At 40.6% G+C, this 14,944-nt stretch overlaps 1 protein-coding gene across 28 annotated transcripts in view; it reads left to right on the top strand.

Annotated features, from left to right (window-relative positions):
• Positions 1 to 14,944, top strand: part of FNBP1 (formin binding protein 1) — a 103,783-nt gene that overhangs the window by 45,708 nt on the left and 43,131 nt on the right. For all 28 annotated transcript variants that reach the window (XM_076355295.1, XM_076355318.1, XM_076355317.1 and 25 more), the window contains exons 5-6: positions 7,490 to 7,552; positions 8,383 to 8,487. In XM_076355295.1, the coding sequence (XP_076211410.1) occupies positions 7,490 to 7,552; positions 8,383 to 8,487 (168 nt within the window). The remainder of the gene's footprint in view (positions 1 to 7,489; positions 7,553 to 8,382; positions 8,488 to 14,944) is intronic.

Here is a 14,944-nt window from a genome sequence, read left to right as displayed (position 1 = left end):
GAATGGAGTTAGAAGTATTTAGCTTTAATCTAAGTATAAGGGTATAAAAATCAAACATTAGTAAATAGCTATGTTGCCAGGTAGAAGCTTTGCAGGAGCTATTTATGAACAGAAAGAAAACTGGGCGTTTATGGGAGATTTTGTTGTGCTTGATAAATATACTGCACAACGATCCAACTCTACGTATTCATCCTCTCTTTCTTACAAGGTATTTCAGCTGTATTTCATTAAGTTAAATTGTACCGGTAGAGTGTTAAGTAGTAGCTATAAGAAATGAAAGAATGCAGAAAATTGTTTAGGAAAGATCATAATAAATTCTGTATATTCTTACTGAGTGTTTGTTGGTTTTCCCCAAACTATGACACAAATTTAATGAAACTGTGTTAAACATTTGTACATATCATCTAATGGTGCTGTGAAAGACTGTTCTGGGGTGGAAAAGGCAAGTGCTTATTACGAAAGTTTCCAAAAACATTTTTGTGTGGGGAAACTAATAATAATATCCCATCCAGCTGAAAGGTATAATGTGAACTTTGGATTTAGCAGGGTTAAAGTTGAGACCACCGGACTTAATTTCCTGCTCTTCCCAGTTTTGAATGGGTACATTGAACTATGAAATAATGGTTCAAATAAATAAATTGGCTTCTGTTTACTACATGAAGGATTCTGATTGGGAAACAATATGGTTACAAACAAACGTAGTTACATTTTCTGTGAATTAGCCTGAATATTGCACTGCAGAGCAACAGCCTGTTAGAGGGATGAGATGAGAGATGTCTTCTATCGACAGTAACACTTCCTGCTCAGTGCATGACTCTGAAATGCCTGAGGGCGAGAGAGGTTGAGCATCAGGCGTGTCTGTATTTTTCCCTTTGTGCTCTATCCGGACAGCTGCAGAGATCGGCCTAAAATGAAAGAGCAACATAAAGCCATACTAGTAGAGCATACCTCAACTGTGTGCGAATACTCTTTATCCAAGGTGTGAGGTACATGATACATGTGGGCATGTTTACCTGGCATTTTAGTTAACATTCAGTATTTTATATATCTGATGCAGGTCTTAATACTCGTATGTGGGAATACGCACACATGAAGGCTGTATGGAAACAGCTAAAAGGTTGCAGCTATTTAAAGAAATAAGTATTTCTTTGCCTGTTGAGGCATTAACTTGTACATCGTCTAGTTTTCTTATCACTGCAAGAGTTGTATGAGACTGTCACAGACCATTTCTGTGGAGGGAGGAGACATGCTGTTGAGGTGGCATATCTTGGTTTGTGGATCAGTGGAAGAGAAGCTTTGTGAGAAGACTGGGAACTAGAAGGCGTGGAAGCTAGAGTAGCATGCTCCTTTATTTTCATTGAAGGATTTAAAAACACGAACATCTTTTCATACCTTAGTTTTAGTAGTAATGTTGGATCTCCCTTTGAAAAGCCCATAGGATTGCTCTCATAGAGCACTTTGGCACAGCTGGGCTTTTAAGGACATGATTAGCCCCTGAGGATGGATTGGAGAGTGGAGTACATGATCTCCAAACAACCTGTCATACCTGTGTTTGTGCTCACTGAATCCAGGGCCTTCTGGCCTGCTGCCGTGAAGCCAGATGGTTCAGCAGGACTGCTCGAAGAGTTGGCCAGTGTAGCAGAGTGCTCTCGAGGATCCCTGTAGCTTTGCTCCCGTGGAGTTGTCCTGCTAAGTTGTAGGTCCTGCAGTGCTGCTCTGCTGAGAGAGGAGCACAATGCGTGGTTGGCTCTGTGCCTGAGAAGTTGTTACTCGGTTCTGAGTTATGATTCCCAGTATAAGGACTTAATCTGTCATACGTAGTGTGAAATGGCAAGTTACCATAAATATTACTGCCACAGTGGCTTTTAGGTTTATGCTGATCACCATCATTCTGTTGTCACGTCTCCCAGTAGGCATGGGCAGCTAGTTCTGGTTGTCTTGTGCAGCTGATCTGGCCTTTGTCTGAAGCCTGAGAAACTTTGGTCTTAGTGGTTTGTAACTGGAATTCCTTTGGAATGCACCACTTGAGGAGGAGACAATTCAAGTTGAATTAACATCAACCTTGAACAGATACTCCTATAACCTGTTTCAGGTTTGACCTAGTTGATAGGTACATGTTAAGAATAACGTTCACATGGAAGGCTGTGAAGGAGAACAGGGTTATGCCACAATATTAAGAAGTGGCACTGATGAACGTGTGTGAAGATAGTCATGTGTTTCATGTCAACGTTCACAGGACTGTCTTATGCTACTCTTATTACAAATGAGAGCGATAAGACCTCAAGAGCATGTTGCTATTCTTGGAAACAAAGATTTCTTCTGAGGACACTGTTTCCTGTCTTTGCAGCCAGGAAAAGAAAAACATTTGACAAGGCTTTTTGCAAATTGAGTTGACAAAATTGAGTAAAAAATAATGTTCTCTAATTTCCGTCTCTGGTATGCTTTAATCACTGGCCATTATTTTAGGAATCACTTGTAACAAAAATGGAGATAGTTTGAATTGGAGGAGGAAGCAGTACATTGCCAGGACTGTGTTTATATTGACTATCAATGTGATCTGAGTGCGCCAGTTAGAGAAGTCAAAGGCAACTGTTTTTTCAGTGTGTTAACTATCTAGTTTGAAAGCAGAAAAAAGAATGAAGCAGCCTTGTCATATATCTCTTTTTTGAAAACTCTTAAATAGGATGTTGTCAAATGAACCATATGCTACGCATATAAATTAACTAAGATTATTTTTCTGGCTGTTTCTAACATAAACAGACTGTAGATGTGTAAATCTTAAGTTTAACCATGCAATCAATTGCTGTTTACTAACTTAAGAAAAAAAAGGCTGTCTTGTTATAGCCTTTCTTAAAATGTTTCACATGCTCAGTTTTTGATACAGCATAAGCAGCCCTCTTGTCATAAGATGCTTTTAACTACATCTTGCTTTTCTACTACTCCTCTCAGAAGGTCAGAAAGAAGATAAGAGGCATCTTCTAACAAGCTTTTGTTGTCTGCTGTGTGGCTATGTAAACCCTCTTGCATACCAAGAAAGTTTTGCAACAATATCCCACTGCTACTTATTGTGATAGTGTTGGCAGTAACAGGCGCTGTATTGTAGGTAGCTCGCTCGCTGCTCCCAGTGTTTTGATCAACATGGGTGAAATCCGAGCCTAACAAAAGTCAATGAGAATTTTGTCCTTGATTGCGCAGCAGCCAGGATTTCTCCCCAGCTGTTACAAACGCAGTTAGCATGGTAGTGAGGGGAACACACCGTTTGGTATGACTTGATTTAAAAAGGGAAAAACTCACGTGTACAGTGTGTGTTTATGTGGATTTCCTGCTCTTCATAAAACTCTTCTTCATTTACTGTAGCTTAGTATTCCTTGAGCTGGGAGTTTTTAGGATATAATGAATGCTTTTTAAATCGTTTATCTAATCCACAGTCTTCATATAAGCAACTAAATACTGTGCTGAAAATCTCTCAACTCTTAACAACTTTTGTGAGATCACCTAAAACCTAGATTATTGGGTCTTATCCTGTGAGCATAGAATGGATGGAGATGTCCAGTCCAAACATGGCCAATTACAGATTGTTCAGACCATGCTGCGACATCCTAACTGTGTTGTGCTTTAACACACAGGAAAAAAGGACAGTTGTGGTCATGTAGCCAGTATGGTTCAGGTTTGGGTAATGCTGCTATGTTTTAAGCTATTTAGTAGGTCTAATGCTTGGATAAAATATTTTTCAGGGAAATCTTAAAGTTGGCATGGTGACTGCTAGCCTAAGACTCCAAAGTATAGATTAAAAGGTGATTTAGGGAGATCGAGTAACGAACACTAATAAAAACAAAACTTTCACTTTACCGTGGTTTTAATGTGTGCTTCGAATGCTGTGGATATGGCCGAAAAGTCTGGAGGAAATCATGGCATGTGAACAACCAACAGTGCTGCTACAATTGTCTTACTGGCACGCTTGAAGTGTGATTCATTAATTCGGTATCTTGCTCATAATCTTTTTTTTTCTTAATGCACCCTAATCAGGCTTTTATTTAGTTTGGGCATTCAGTTTGGGGGGAAAAAAATAATATTCTGCATTGTATCAACTATAAATTCATCACTGTGTGCTGCAGAAGTGTGTGTGACTAATTAAGAATGGTAGTTTTCCATATGATTTGCTAAATCATTTGTCATGTTCCCATTTGCTGAATCATCAGGTGTAGAATAACCAATTATTTCAATTGATTAAAAAAAAAATTCTTTAATTTAAACTTGTCTCTTGAAACCTTATCAAGGAAGAGTTGATCTCAAAGTTATTTTTGCTAAATTGGGGGGGAGGGGAGGGGAGCTAAAAGGCATTTGCTGTTTAAGAAGACTTTAAAGTAAAGGAAATGAGTTTGCGGAAGTTGAAGATAGTACAGGGTTTGAGGAAACTGGAGGCTTCCTGTATGACTTTGAGCAGATCACTTAACCGTACTGTCTTGATTTTCTTACCTATAAAATGGGGGTAGTGAAGAAATACAGGTCGTTGGAAGGTACCACTTAGTTGCTCTATATAAAAATGAATTTTTGGAACGCAGAAATCATCCTTTGAGGGCAAAAGATTTGCAAAAGCAGAAGTGCTCTCAATACATATTACATCTGTTATCGTGTGTAACTTTATCTCTCATAACAAGGATATACTTATGAGATAACACAACAAGAGTTGGTGGTTATAAATATATTAAGAAAATGGTCTAACTAAAAAAAGGCAATATTGCAGTGAAATCTCCAAAATGTGATGCACCTGTATTTATCGAACTGTCACTTGACATTGGTTCCTCTGTTTCACTATTTAATAATCCTCAGTAATGCCCATTTTATATCTCAGTGCTCCATTTCTGTAAAAGAGCTTCTCAAAAAAAAAAAAAAAAAAGCAAAATGTAGCAAAATCTGAACAAGATGCAGCCAGACTGCTCAGGCTTACTGCTTCTTTCGTATGTACTTCCAGCAGCTTGTAGAGTTTATTTTACAGAGAAGGCAAATTTGGAAATAACAGAGATGGCTTGTGCAAAATTAAAATTACATTATTGATTAACTACAAAGTGGTTTAAAAATACAAGCTCAGGGTAGTCCTGTTATCTGATACGCTTTTGATTCCAAGTTCATCCTTCAGTCCCCATATACGACTGTGTTCTGTTAAATTAACCTGGCATCTTGTTTCCCCAAGGTTTATGGGTCATTGACGGTATTAGGTTTCATGCCGGCCAGCTGCCCCCAAATCAAGTCCCTTCCTACACTCCAGCAGCAAAGTCAGGGATGGAGAAGAGGGAAGCACACAAACAAAGGCTGGGGGAGGCTGGAAGTGCAGTATGAAGACAGCCAAGTAATTTTACTTGCAGCTTCACGGTTAGAGATTTTCACGTATTCCACGCTCATTAGCAAAGTGTTGAAAAATGCAGCATTAAATTACAGTTGTTCCTTGGGACTGTTTTTGTTGCTCCTTGGGACTGTTTTCCTAAACTTGGTTACAAAAGCAAGCCTGAAAGGAGGAGCGTTTCAAAGCCCTCTGGCAAGGAAGATGCAGTATCTGTCGCACGCAAAGTTGAAAGGAAATGGGAATCTACAAAAGGAACCGAAATCGACTTGGAGCCTTTCCCCGCTGCCCCAGCAGTTTTACAGTTACGTTTGGGTTTTTTTAAATGTCATAATGTGGTGACTGTGTTTTTGGAGAAGTTTAGCATGGTGGGCAGAGGTCTGAACTGCACAGGTGGCATCAGAGTTCATGGCAAAAGGTGTCTCGCCCCAGCTGCAGCAGTGCCAGGCTGTCAGCTGTGTTCCCTTCGATGGCCCGGCTGCTGCATGCTCTCCCTTCTCGGTAGGTAGGAGTAGAGTCAAGAGCTGAGCCTGGCACGTGCCCAGGATTAAAAGCATTACTGATATTGTGCCTCTCCGCTTCAAAAATGTTTGCGTAGAGATAAACACTATCCAAAATGTTGAAGCTATAGAGTTGACCCTATGTTCAACTATAGGTGAGCATCCATCCTTAATAGTGGGTGTTTGGGACTACGGGTAATAGTATCCAGAGCAGGATAGTGTGATGTTCCTCTGTTCTCGCAGACAAGTTGAAGGTGGTTGTGATTTTTAAGGCGGTACAAGTCTATTGGACATGGCGTGACAGAATTGCCGTTTTGGGGCTTTTTATTGGCATGTCTGGTAGAGCCAGAAAGGCAGCTAGGAAATGTCACTCCAGAAACCTGCCTCTGACAGAGGAAAATACCAGTTACTTTAGTGGAAGATGCAGGAAACCAAGTAGCTGCCAATTATAAAGTGCTTGCAGGCACTTTTTTTTAACTTGGCAATTTGTGGCAGGCTGCTGTTCTGAAGATGGAGCTTTTCTACCCTAACAGACTGTTGATACCATGTTGCTTAAAATATATCTGATGTCTGATTATGTGCGGGCCTGAGAATGCATGAATTCTAGTGAGCTGCAGTGGGATTATCTGGTAATATCAGGCCTTTATTTTTCAAGTTTACTGTGTGAAATCATACTTGTATTTGAGTAAAACATCCCAATTGCCAGTAAATAAGGAATCTCTCTTCCTTTTTGTAGTCTGCTGTATTATTTATTATGCAAGGTGGTTTGTAAGGGGAGCAACCTGTTCTAGCAGTCAGTTAAGGGCTATGTTAAAATTCCTATTTACAGCTGTGTCATTGACTTATGCAGTGATCTTGAACGAATTGCTTATCCTGAGGAAAACTGAGGCATATGGAAGACAGAGGGAGTAATATCAAAAGCATATTAGATTCTCTGATGAAGAGCATTGTGTAAGGGCTAAGAAACCAACTGCAATTAAGAGTCTTGCTCCAAAAGGCACGTCAGGAGAATTTCCTTGTTTAGTATGTAGCTGACATCTTATATTTAAAACTTCTGTAACGCCTTAGTGTGTGCACACACGTATGCACCCAGTGTGTGGGAGAGGAGGGCTCCTGGAGGGACCCGAAGAATTGAAAACCTCCCGAGAAATGAACAGCTGGCCTCACACGCACAGCCAGTAACTAGGAAGAAGAGGGTTTTATGTTGAGTCTGAATGAAAATCAGGACAAACATCAGTTGTTAGAATGTGCCAATCAAGGGCATCTTGGTAAATTCCACGTAGAGAGAAATTTTAATTTAGAGTTAGTGTTCAGTCAGTAAGCAAAGAACTATTCTTCGGATAAAAGTGCTTCAGATTTCATGGTATGGGAAACCAATAATTATGAGATACAGTGAACAATACAAGGTAGAATTGCTAAAGGGATTAATTAGCCTTAGTCTGTCTAACCACTATAATTGATGCAAATATACATCTGCAGCCTGCTGAGACATTAGATAGTCATCGTCCACCTGCTCAATTTACCAGTGTTGCAGAACACAGCTGTCAGAATAATTTCTGGGTTTTTTTTCTGGAACTCCTTGAGCATAATTGGCTGTTTGTTCTTTTGTTGTTCAAAATGTTTTCTTTTTCTCTTTTCTTTTTCTAAACAGCACTTCCATGATGGCAGAAAGGCACAACAACATATTGAAACTTGCTGGAAACAACTTGAAGCAGTAAGTGGAAACTTCCTCAGATGTGACACTTAAGTCATTTTTGTATTGTTTTTATGGAGATGGTTCCAAACATTGTATTTGGAAAAAGAAGGGTGTATGGATAAAAGCTGTAGAAATGGGATTTTTAAAACTCTGCTGTCTTAAATACACTGGTAGACATGAAAAAGTCTGTTCTAATAGTACACTTGGTTTTCTGTGGGATCTGTGTCTATCATGACTAGCATTTTATTTGATATGACTTGAAAAGTGTGCTAAGTGTTGCTGGAAATGCAGGGTCCCTAAGGGTCCTATTCAGATATTTGGCTGTAAGCTGAATGGCTTCATACTGTGCACATAAATTGAATGGGGCCATCTCTTGAGTCAGGTGCTGTTTCTCAAAAGTAAATACACTGGAATTGTCGTTCATGTGATGAATGAAAAGTGAGACTATAAGTAGAGGAGAGGATAAAGAAAGGGGACATTAGTAACCAGAAGTCCTACTTGCAAATGTATGAATCTTAGTAACTCCCTTGCTGCGCATTATAAAAATGTGGGAGTTAAGTGTTGAAGGGAGTGATTTGGTCTACAAGAGCAGAAGAGATGCTAACAGGGAAAAATATTGAAATACTAGTGATGTTGGTAGAATCAAGCAGCCTCAAGAGCGGAACAAAAAATGTGTAACTTTGTTTTTTGAAGTTCTTTAATATGGAAATGTATTCCAATGTAAATAAGCGAGTCCTAAAATCTGACAGTTGTTACAGCAGATCAGTTTAGGGGCAGGTATTGATTTTAGGTAGATTTTAATATCATGTTTCTTTCCCATAATGAAGGCTTCTGTTTTTCCTTTTCAGAGTAAAAGGCGGTTTGAACGTGATTGCAAAGAAGCTGATCGAGCACAGCAGTATTTTGAGAAAATGGATGCTGACATCAATGTTACAAAAGCAGATGTTGAAAAGGTAAGCCAGAGGATGGAGAGACTGTTTGTAAACATGGATGTGAGAGGTTTAGTTCCTCAATCTCCGCTGGTAGGATAAACCCTTTGAGGCTTAATGCCTCACTTAAGTCAGTCCGTAGGTTAATTAAAAATAGGGAGATCTCTGCAGAGACCTATATTTTGCATAAAAATTCTAAGCAGATACAGTCAGTTTTCTTCAGTAAGGTGATATCTGAGTTAAACGTAGCTGACAGGGCTCTAAATGAGCTTATGCAAAATCAGTTTTAACTAACACCCTAGATTCTGTGACAGTCAAGCTTGTGAGGGCTCCCTGAGGGGTGCTTGCAGTTACCATGCATTGTTGGTCTCTCTGTGATCCAGGTAGAACTAACTTTCCTGCCTTTTGAGCAACACTTTGAAGGTGTCCCGATGTCGTGGTTGCAGTGAAGTATTAGCAGGGTTGTTTTTTGTGGTCCTAGGTTTACAGCAGGACAGCTTGTCATGTTATGCAGAATCCTGGAATCCATGCTTGTCACAGATGGCACATAGCTTTTATTTTTATTTTTATTTCTCAGTTGCTGTCTGGTTGCAGAGTCATTTGTGGCTTTTATACATTGATCCCCATTCAGTGAAGCTTTGGAACTGATGCTTAATTTTAAACATTTCTGTTTCAGCATATCCGTCTTGAAATATTTTCTCTCTTTAGCTTGATTCAAGATTGGATGTGCAGAAGGATGCTTAAAGTTTGAATGTCCAAGTCCAGTGATGTACCTGTAGCTTAAGGAAGCAATGGAGAGGGAGAAAGCGTGTTTAAATTGCTTCTCTTTTTGGTGTTACATATCTGCTCAGAAGATGCAGTAATGTAGATCGGAAACACCGTATTAAAATGTGTAAGGGCAGTTTAGTCTTCCCTGAGCTTGATTCATATAGGTAGAAAATAGCCAGAACACTTGAAAAGGTTTGTTTCTTTAAAAACAAAAAAAGGCAACCAAAAAAGGCAAGGGGAGAAAAAAAAAAGCTGAAGCTTAAAATATACCAAACATTTTGTTGCAGGGACAGGAAAGGAAACTGAATTATAGGTAAGGAATCTTTTCTATTCCAAGATAGCCCTTGTAAAATGTAGCTTTTGCTCCTCAAGAGATCTGCTTCATTCTATTCTCAGTTAATTCAATCCTGGGAAGCTATCAAGTACAAATTTTTCTTTACATCTGTGGGATCTTAAGATGTTTTTAATATTCTGAGCATCATGGAGGTTGTGTAGCAGATAGCATCAAGGATGCCATTAGAAATGACGACAGTAAATTAAAAAGCAGGTCAGAAAACTTCCCTAAAGTGCTATTGCATATCAAAGGAAAAAATACCTCTGTGGTCTTGTAATTTGCTTGGCCATTAGCTGTAAATTCACCATGCAGATTTGACCCTTCATTGCCTTCTGGATTTGCCAGGGCACTTCACAGATGAATGCATGTACAGGATTGTTAAAGATGTAATGCCACATGTGGGTTTTTCTGACAGAGGAGGATCATCTCTGCTTTATCTGTATAAAGTGATTTTTAGAACACATTTTTTTCATAGATAAAATTAGGACTTGCCCTAGATTTTTTCAAAGCTGAGGCCATGTCAAAGGGATACAGAGACATGACTTACTATTTGACATAGAGGGCTGAAACTCCTTACTTCTACATCCCTTTCTAAGGCTGGCCTTTTCTGGTCAGAGTGAAAGGCTGTGTATTGGTGGTATATCAATCTGATAGCGTTAGGTAAATTCTGGGAAGCAATCCCTACCCTGGTGCTCTTTCCCTGTAAAGTGAAGCAGAGGGGCTTCCCTTCTAAATTTCTCTAGCTTTTTATTGTATGTATCTGTGAATTATTTATTGCAAAATGAGGCTCAGTGGTATCTTGAAAGAAAAAAAAATCTGTTGCAGTTATGCGTGTTGGCTAATCTCAGGAGAAGGCATTAGTCGACTTTCCAGTCAGTCAGCGGGGTAGATGGAGAAGGAAAAGGTTATCAAAATGAGTGGAATGTGAAATAATATTACTGAACAGAGAGAACAGTGTTTTCCAAGTGCATGTGTTAAACTGGGTTCATCCATGTCAGGCTGTGAATAATGCCCTTTCTTTGCTTCCCTCCGCCCGTGTGACTGGGACTGCTCTTGCGCAACTCCCAAGTGCAAAACAGGACATTGTTTAACCGAGCGCTGCTGCTGGGGGCAGCTCTTGCCGACTCGCTCCAGGGAGATGCAGAAACTGCTCAGCTTCAAAGGAGGCAATATGATGACTTTTACCTCCTCCTATTGCAGCGGTTCTGATTTCTTTTGCCCCTTATAGCTTGGCTGCTGCACTCCTACTCCCAAAAATCTGTCTGGCCGGGAAAGCCGACCGTTTGGCTGTGTTCAGAGCCAATGCTACTCACTCTGGTGGAACAAGGTGCTCTTCGAGCAATGGGATCGGTTGCCCTCATTTCTTTGGCTTGAGATTGACACCTTGGTTACTTTAGCTTTTACCTGCAAATATGAGCAGACACTAGACCTATTTTTTGCATCATGTATTATGGAGTAATGGAATTAAAATTCTGCAGTGCTCACAATGACACATGCAATCAAAAGAATACATAGCTGCAATTCCCTCATGCGCTTAATGCTAAGCTGTATGAGGCTCTGAAATGCTCGCATCTCTCAGTCTTTCTGTTGTTGTAGCCTTTGACAACTGCAGCAGGAAATTCTGTGACAGAGCTGCCAACTACCAGCACTTAACATGGCCTTGCCTAAGGGATAACTCTTGGTATTACAGTTTGCTGGGATTAAGTAACCAGAATAGTGGCAGAGAAGCAAATTAAGAGTTACTTAACAGTCCTTATTTCTCCAGGACTGTTTTGTGAAGGGCCTCGGGTGTGTGCTTAGAGGCAGGGCTGGGCGTGCAGTATGGGTATCTTGCACTGAGGTCCAAACCCCTTCTGTAGGGCCAGCTCGGGTTCGATAATGCAGAGGGCACGTGCCTTCTGTGCCACTTCTGTGGCCAGTATGGGCTCGATCATCTTTGCAGCCGGCCAGTCTGGTAGTTGATCTCGGAGAGAGCAGGGTGTTTAGCTTTGTTTCCTCCCATCTCCTTTTTTGGTGGTAGGAATATGGAGCAAAAGGCTGTGTTCAGTCTCTGCAGTGGTCGAGGTCTTTATGCAGGAATCGGAGAGTGGATTAGGGCCCCTGAGCTCCCTTCCCGTGTTTGCACTGAGCCTCTAAGTTACCAGCAGCTGACATTTGCACAGAGATGTTTAAGTGTCAACACAAAGTGCAGTTTGGCACAAAGGTTTTGTCAGCTCAGTTTTACAAGGTCAGGGTAGGAAGCTTACTGTGTTGCAGAAAGCTGTACTGTGAAAATATCCTTATAAACTAAGTAAATGGTGCAACATGCTGATGCTAATACCGGGAAGCCTTGTAGGTATCACTGTAGGCTTTAGCTTCATTTGGGTCGCAGTGGGATGTGTGCTTTAAAGCAGTTCTCTTTCAAAAACCACAGTGGAGCTGCTTCAATTTTTTGACCATTTGGGGAAATGGTCTCTGTCACCAGCGCAGAGCTGGTGTACATATAAGGAAGCGCTCTATTGTTTGTTCCTTCTCTTTAGAGCTTCAATCACTAAAAAGCTGACATCTTTATGGGATAATGTGGTACCCAGTGGTGCCTTTGCAGACTTCTTGCAATTAAAAAAAAACAAAAACAAAAAAAAAAACAGCTGGCTTTTCTAAAGGTTTATTTTCAAAGCAGACTTTTCAGAATCTGTTTTTAAAGAGGAAGTGGCTGAGGACAACCATGGGAAGGGGTGAATGCTTTGCCTCTTGATTTGCAGAGCAGTTGAGGGGGAGGACAGCGGTTTGAGGTATTCGGTGTCAGGCAGGATCTGTCCCTTTGCTGAAGAGTAGCAGGGTCATATGTTGGTGTCCTAGGTAATAATTTTGCCAGAAAACAACTTCAGCTTTGAGCAGTAAAAAGAGCTGTGCCTGAGTTCCCAGAACTGCTGTCCTGAAGTTGAGGCTCATCACCTTGATCAGATTTTTGTTCCTGTTATGTTTGGAGGGTTCCACCTTGAGTGGTTTTGAGGTTAATGTAAACGTGTTGTGGATTTAGAAAGTAGTTTAGTAGCAGTAGATTTAGAAAGACATAAAGTGCAAATTTGACCTTAACTCGTATAAGTCAAGAAGCTTCTGACACTGCTAAAAACATGGGGTGGGTATCTTGTTTTGCTGTGGGTTTTTGACTGACTCATCTTTAGTTAAAGTCTTCAACCTGCACCCAGAAAGGACGAGCTTGTATTAAGATTTTATTTGTATCCTGTGACATTCAGACATCTTTTCTGGGGCAGTGGGGTTTTCCTACTGAAGTTGCTTTCTTACGTGCTTACAGCTGCTTGAGCTTGTGGCAAGTCAGCTGTCAGTTTCGATAATTTTGGAGTAATTTTGATTTCAAACTTATTTCCAAAATTATTATTACAGAATTATCATTCCATTCCTTCTTCTCTTCTCTGCCCAATCCTATGTCATATCTAAAAACAAAAGAAATGAAAAAGTTGATGGTTCTATTCCTGTGCTGACTCTGAGATACTTAGGAGTTTTAGATGTACTGGCCTTTTTTTGTTTGGTTTTGTTTTGTTTTGTTTTTGAAGTGGAGAAACTGAGGGAAATAGAAGTAGTCTCAGGTTTATTGACATCTCTAGGAGCTTTCCCCAGTGCTCTGTGACTTTCAGATCAGGTTATGTCTGCCGTATCCAAGATTTTTGGAGTCCCAGAAGAGCTGAAGATTTGCATAAAGGCATAAAACCTCATAATATAATATCACCATGACATTGATTTTTCTAGTCTGTAAATATAACTGCAGAGATGTTTCACACTTGAAGTTTCATTTTCTCTTCTCTTTTCTTACACCACGTTCCCTGGGTGCTCACCATCAATTTCAATGCAATGTAAAGAATCTGTATCTCCCTCCTTAACCATAGAAGACATGTCCACTTACATTGCTTTGGGTAGTCATGAGCTGAATCACTGGCAAAGTCTTACTGAACATAGATGTAGAAATACTGCTACTTAGAAAGAATCTTGGAATAAGCTGATCCTCCTGCCTGTGCAAACGCAGTTATGCTGTCGAGTGGCAAACTGCTTTTCCAGCCTGTATGCTGCTGCGCTGTGGGACACAAATCTCTTCATTAAGAATTCACACGTCCTTACAATGAAGGGTGTGCTAAGCTATTTTTACTTGGGCTCTGGAGAAATCTCTGATCTGTCTTTCAGCACTATCCTGCGTACACCGTTTACAGCATGCTTTGTCGGAACAGCAGTCAAGTCACAACGGAGCCGGATGCAGCGTGCATCACCGAAACCCCACAGACAAACCATAGAGGAACATCTCCAGCTCAGTGCTGTGTTGTTGCATTGTGTGTCACTGAGGTTTTAGTCAATTAAGACTGTCAGCAGTAAACTGCAGCATAACCCAAGATTGTGGGTGCCTGCCTTCTGCAGACCATAACTACTTAATGGGCCTAATTTTTCAGGAGATGCTGAGTCATCTACCCTGTGACAGTGGGGTTTGTTGCATCCCCTCCTTCTCCTGTCCACCTCGGGGCACCTACTGGCATAATGAACTTCTCAGCATTTTGGAAAATGTAGTGCCATGCAAAGGTAATGTTAGAAGGTGGACAAGCTCTACAGTGTTTGTGTCATTAATATGGTGAATACTTATTGCAGTGAATAGTACCAGAGGCTTTGCTTTTCCTATACTCTGCTGTGCATTTATAAAAGTGCAGCAGCAGTGTCCCAGTGAAATACGCAGGCAAGGTGCGTAAGGCTCAGTCCTGAACATAGTGCAAGAGGGCCTGGCTTTGTGGATTTCTTATTTGAGAGTTAGATATTGCATGAGATTTTCCCATGTTCTCTGCGTGGTGGTGAGTTTTACATACTTCGATTAGGCAGCTGCTTTTCTTTTGCTCCACAGATGGAGCTAGCTTAAACCCTTCTGTGTCTTTGCTTGTGACGTGGGTCACATTTCCCATCAATTCAAGCGCAGTCTTTTCTTGGTAATGTGATTTAAGGCCATTAGATTGACACTAACATTATTTCTCTGGATTGTGCAGACCCCGATCTCCTTCCTGAACGGCTTCCTTCCTAGTGGATGATGTGTGTGAACGTAGGGAGTCCCTCAGGACAGTCATTTGCATTTCTGGAAGAGTAAGCCTTGTTTACAACCTGCCGTCTGTGACACTGTATATAGCAGCTGTTTCCCTTTTGGAATCATGACTAATTTAGGAGTTTTGATTTCTAGTCAATAAAGAGTTAATGACTGCAGCAGGAGTGGCTAGAAAACTTAATAAATAGCCGTACGTATCCCATGCATACACTGTGTTTGGTGTTAAGAGATCAATGAACAGAAGCACCAGTCAGTTTTAGTGTAAGATAAAGAAATCCATCTGAACCCACATTTCCTCCTAGCAGTACTCC

The sequence above is a fragment of the Aptenodytes patagonicus genome, chromosome 18 (genome assembly GCF_965638725.1).
Source record: "Aptenodytes patagonicus chromosome 18, bAptPat1.pri.cur, whole genome shotgun sequence".
NCBI classification, from domain to species: domain Eukaryota; kingdom Metazoa; phylum Chordata; class Aves; order Sphenisciformes; family Spheniscidae; genus Aptenodytes; species Aptenodytes patagonicus.
Note: the sequence above shows the minus strand (reverse complement) of the source record. Positions and strands in the feature narration are given on the sequence as shown.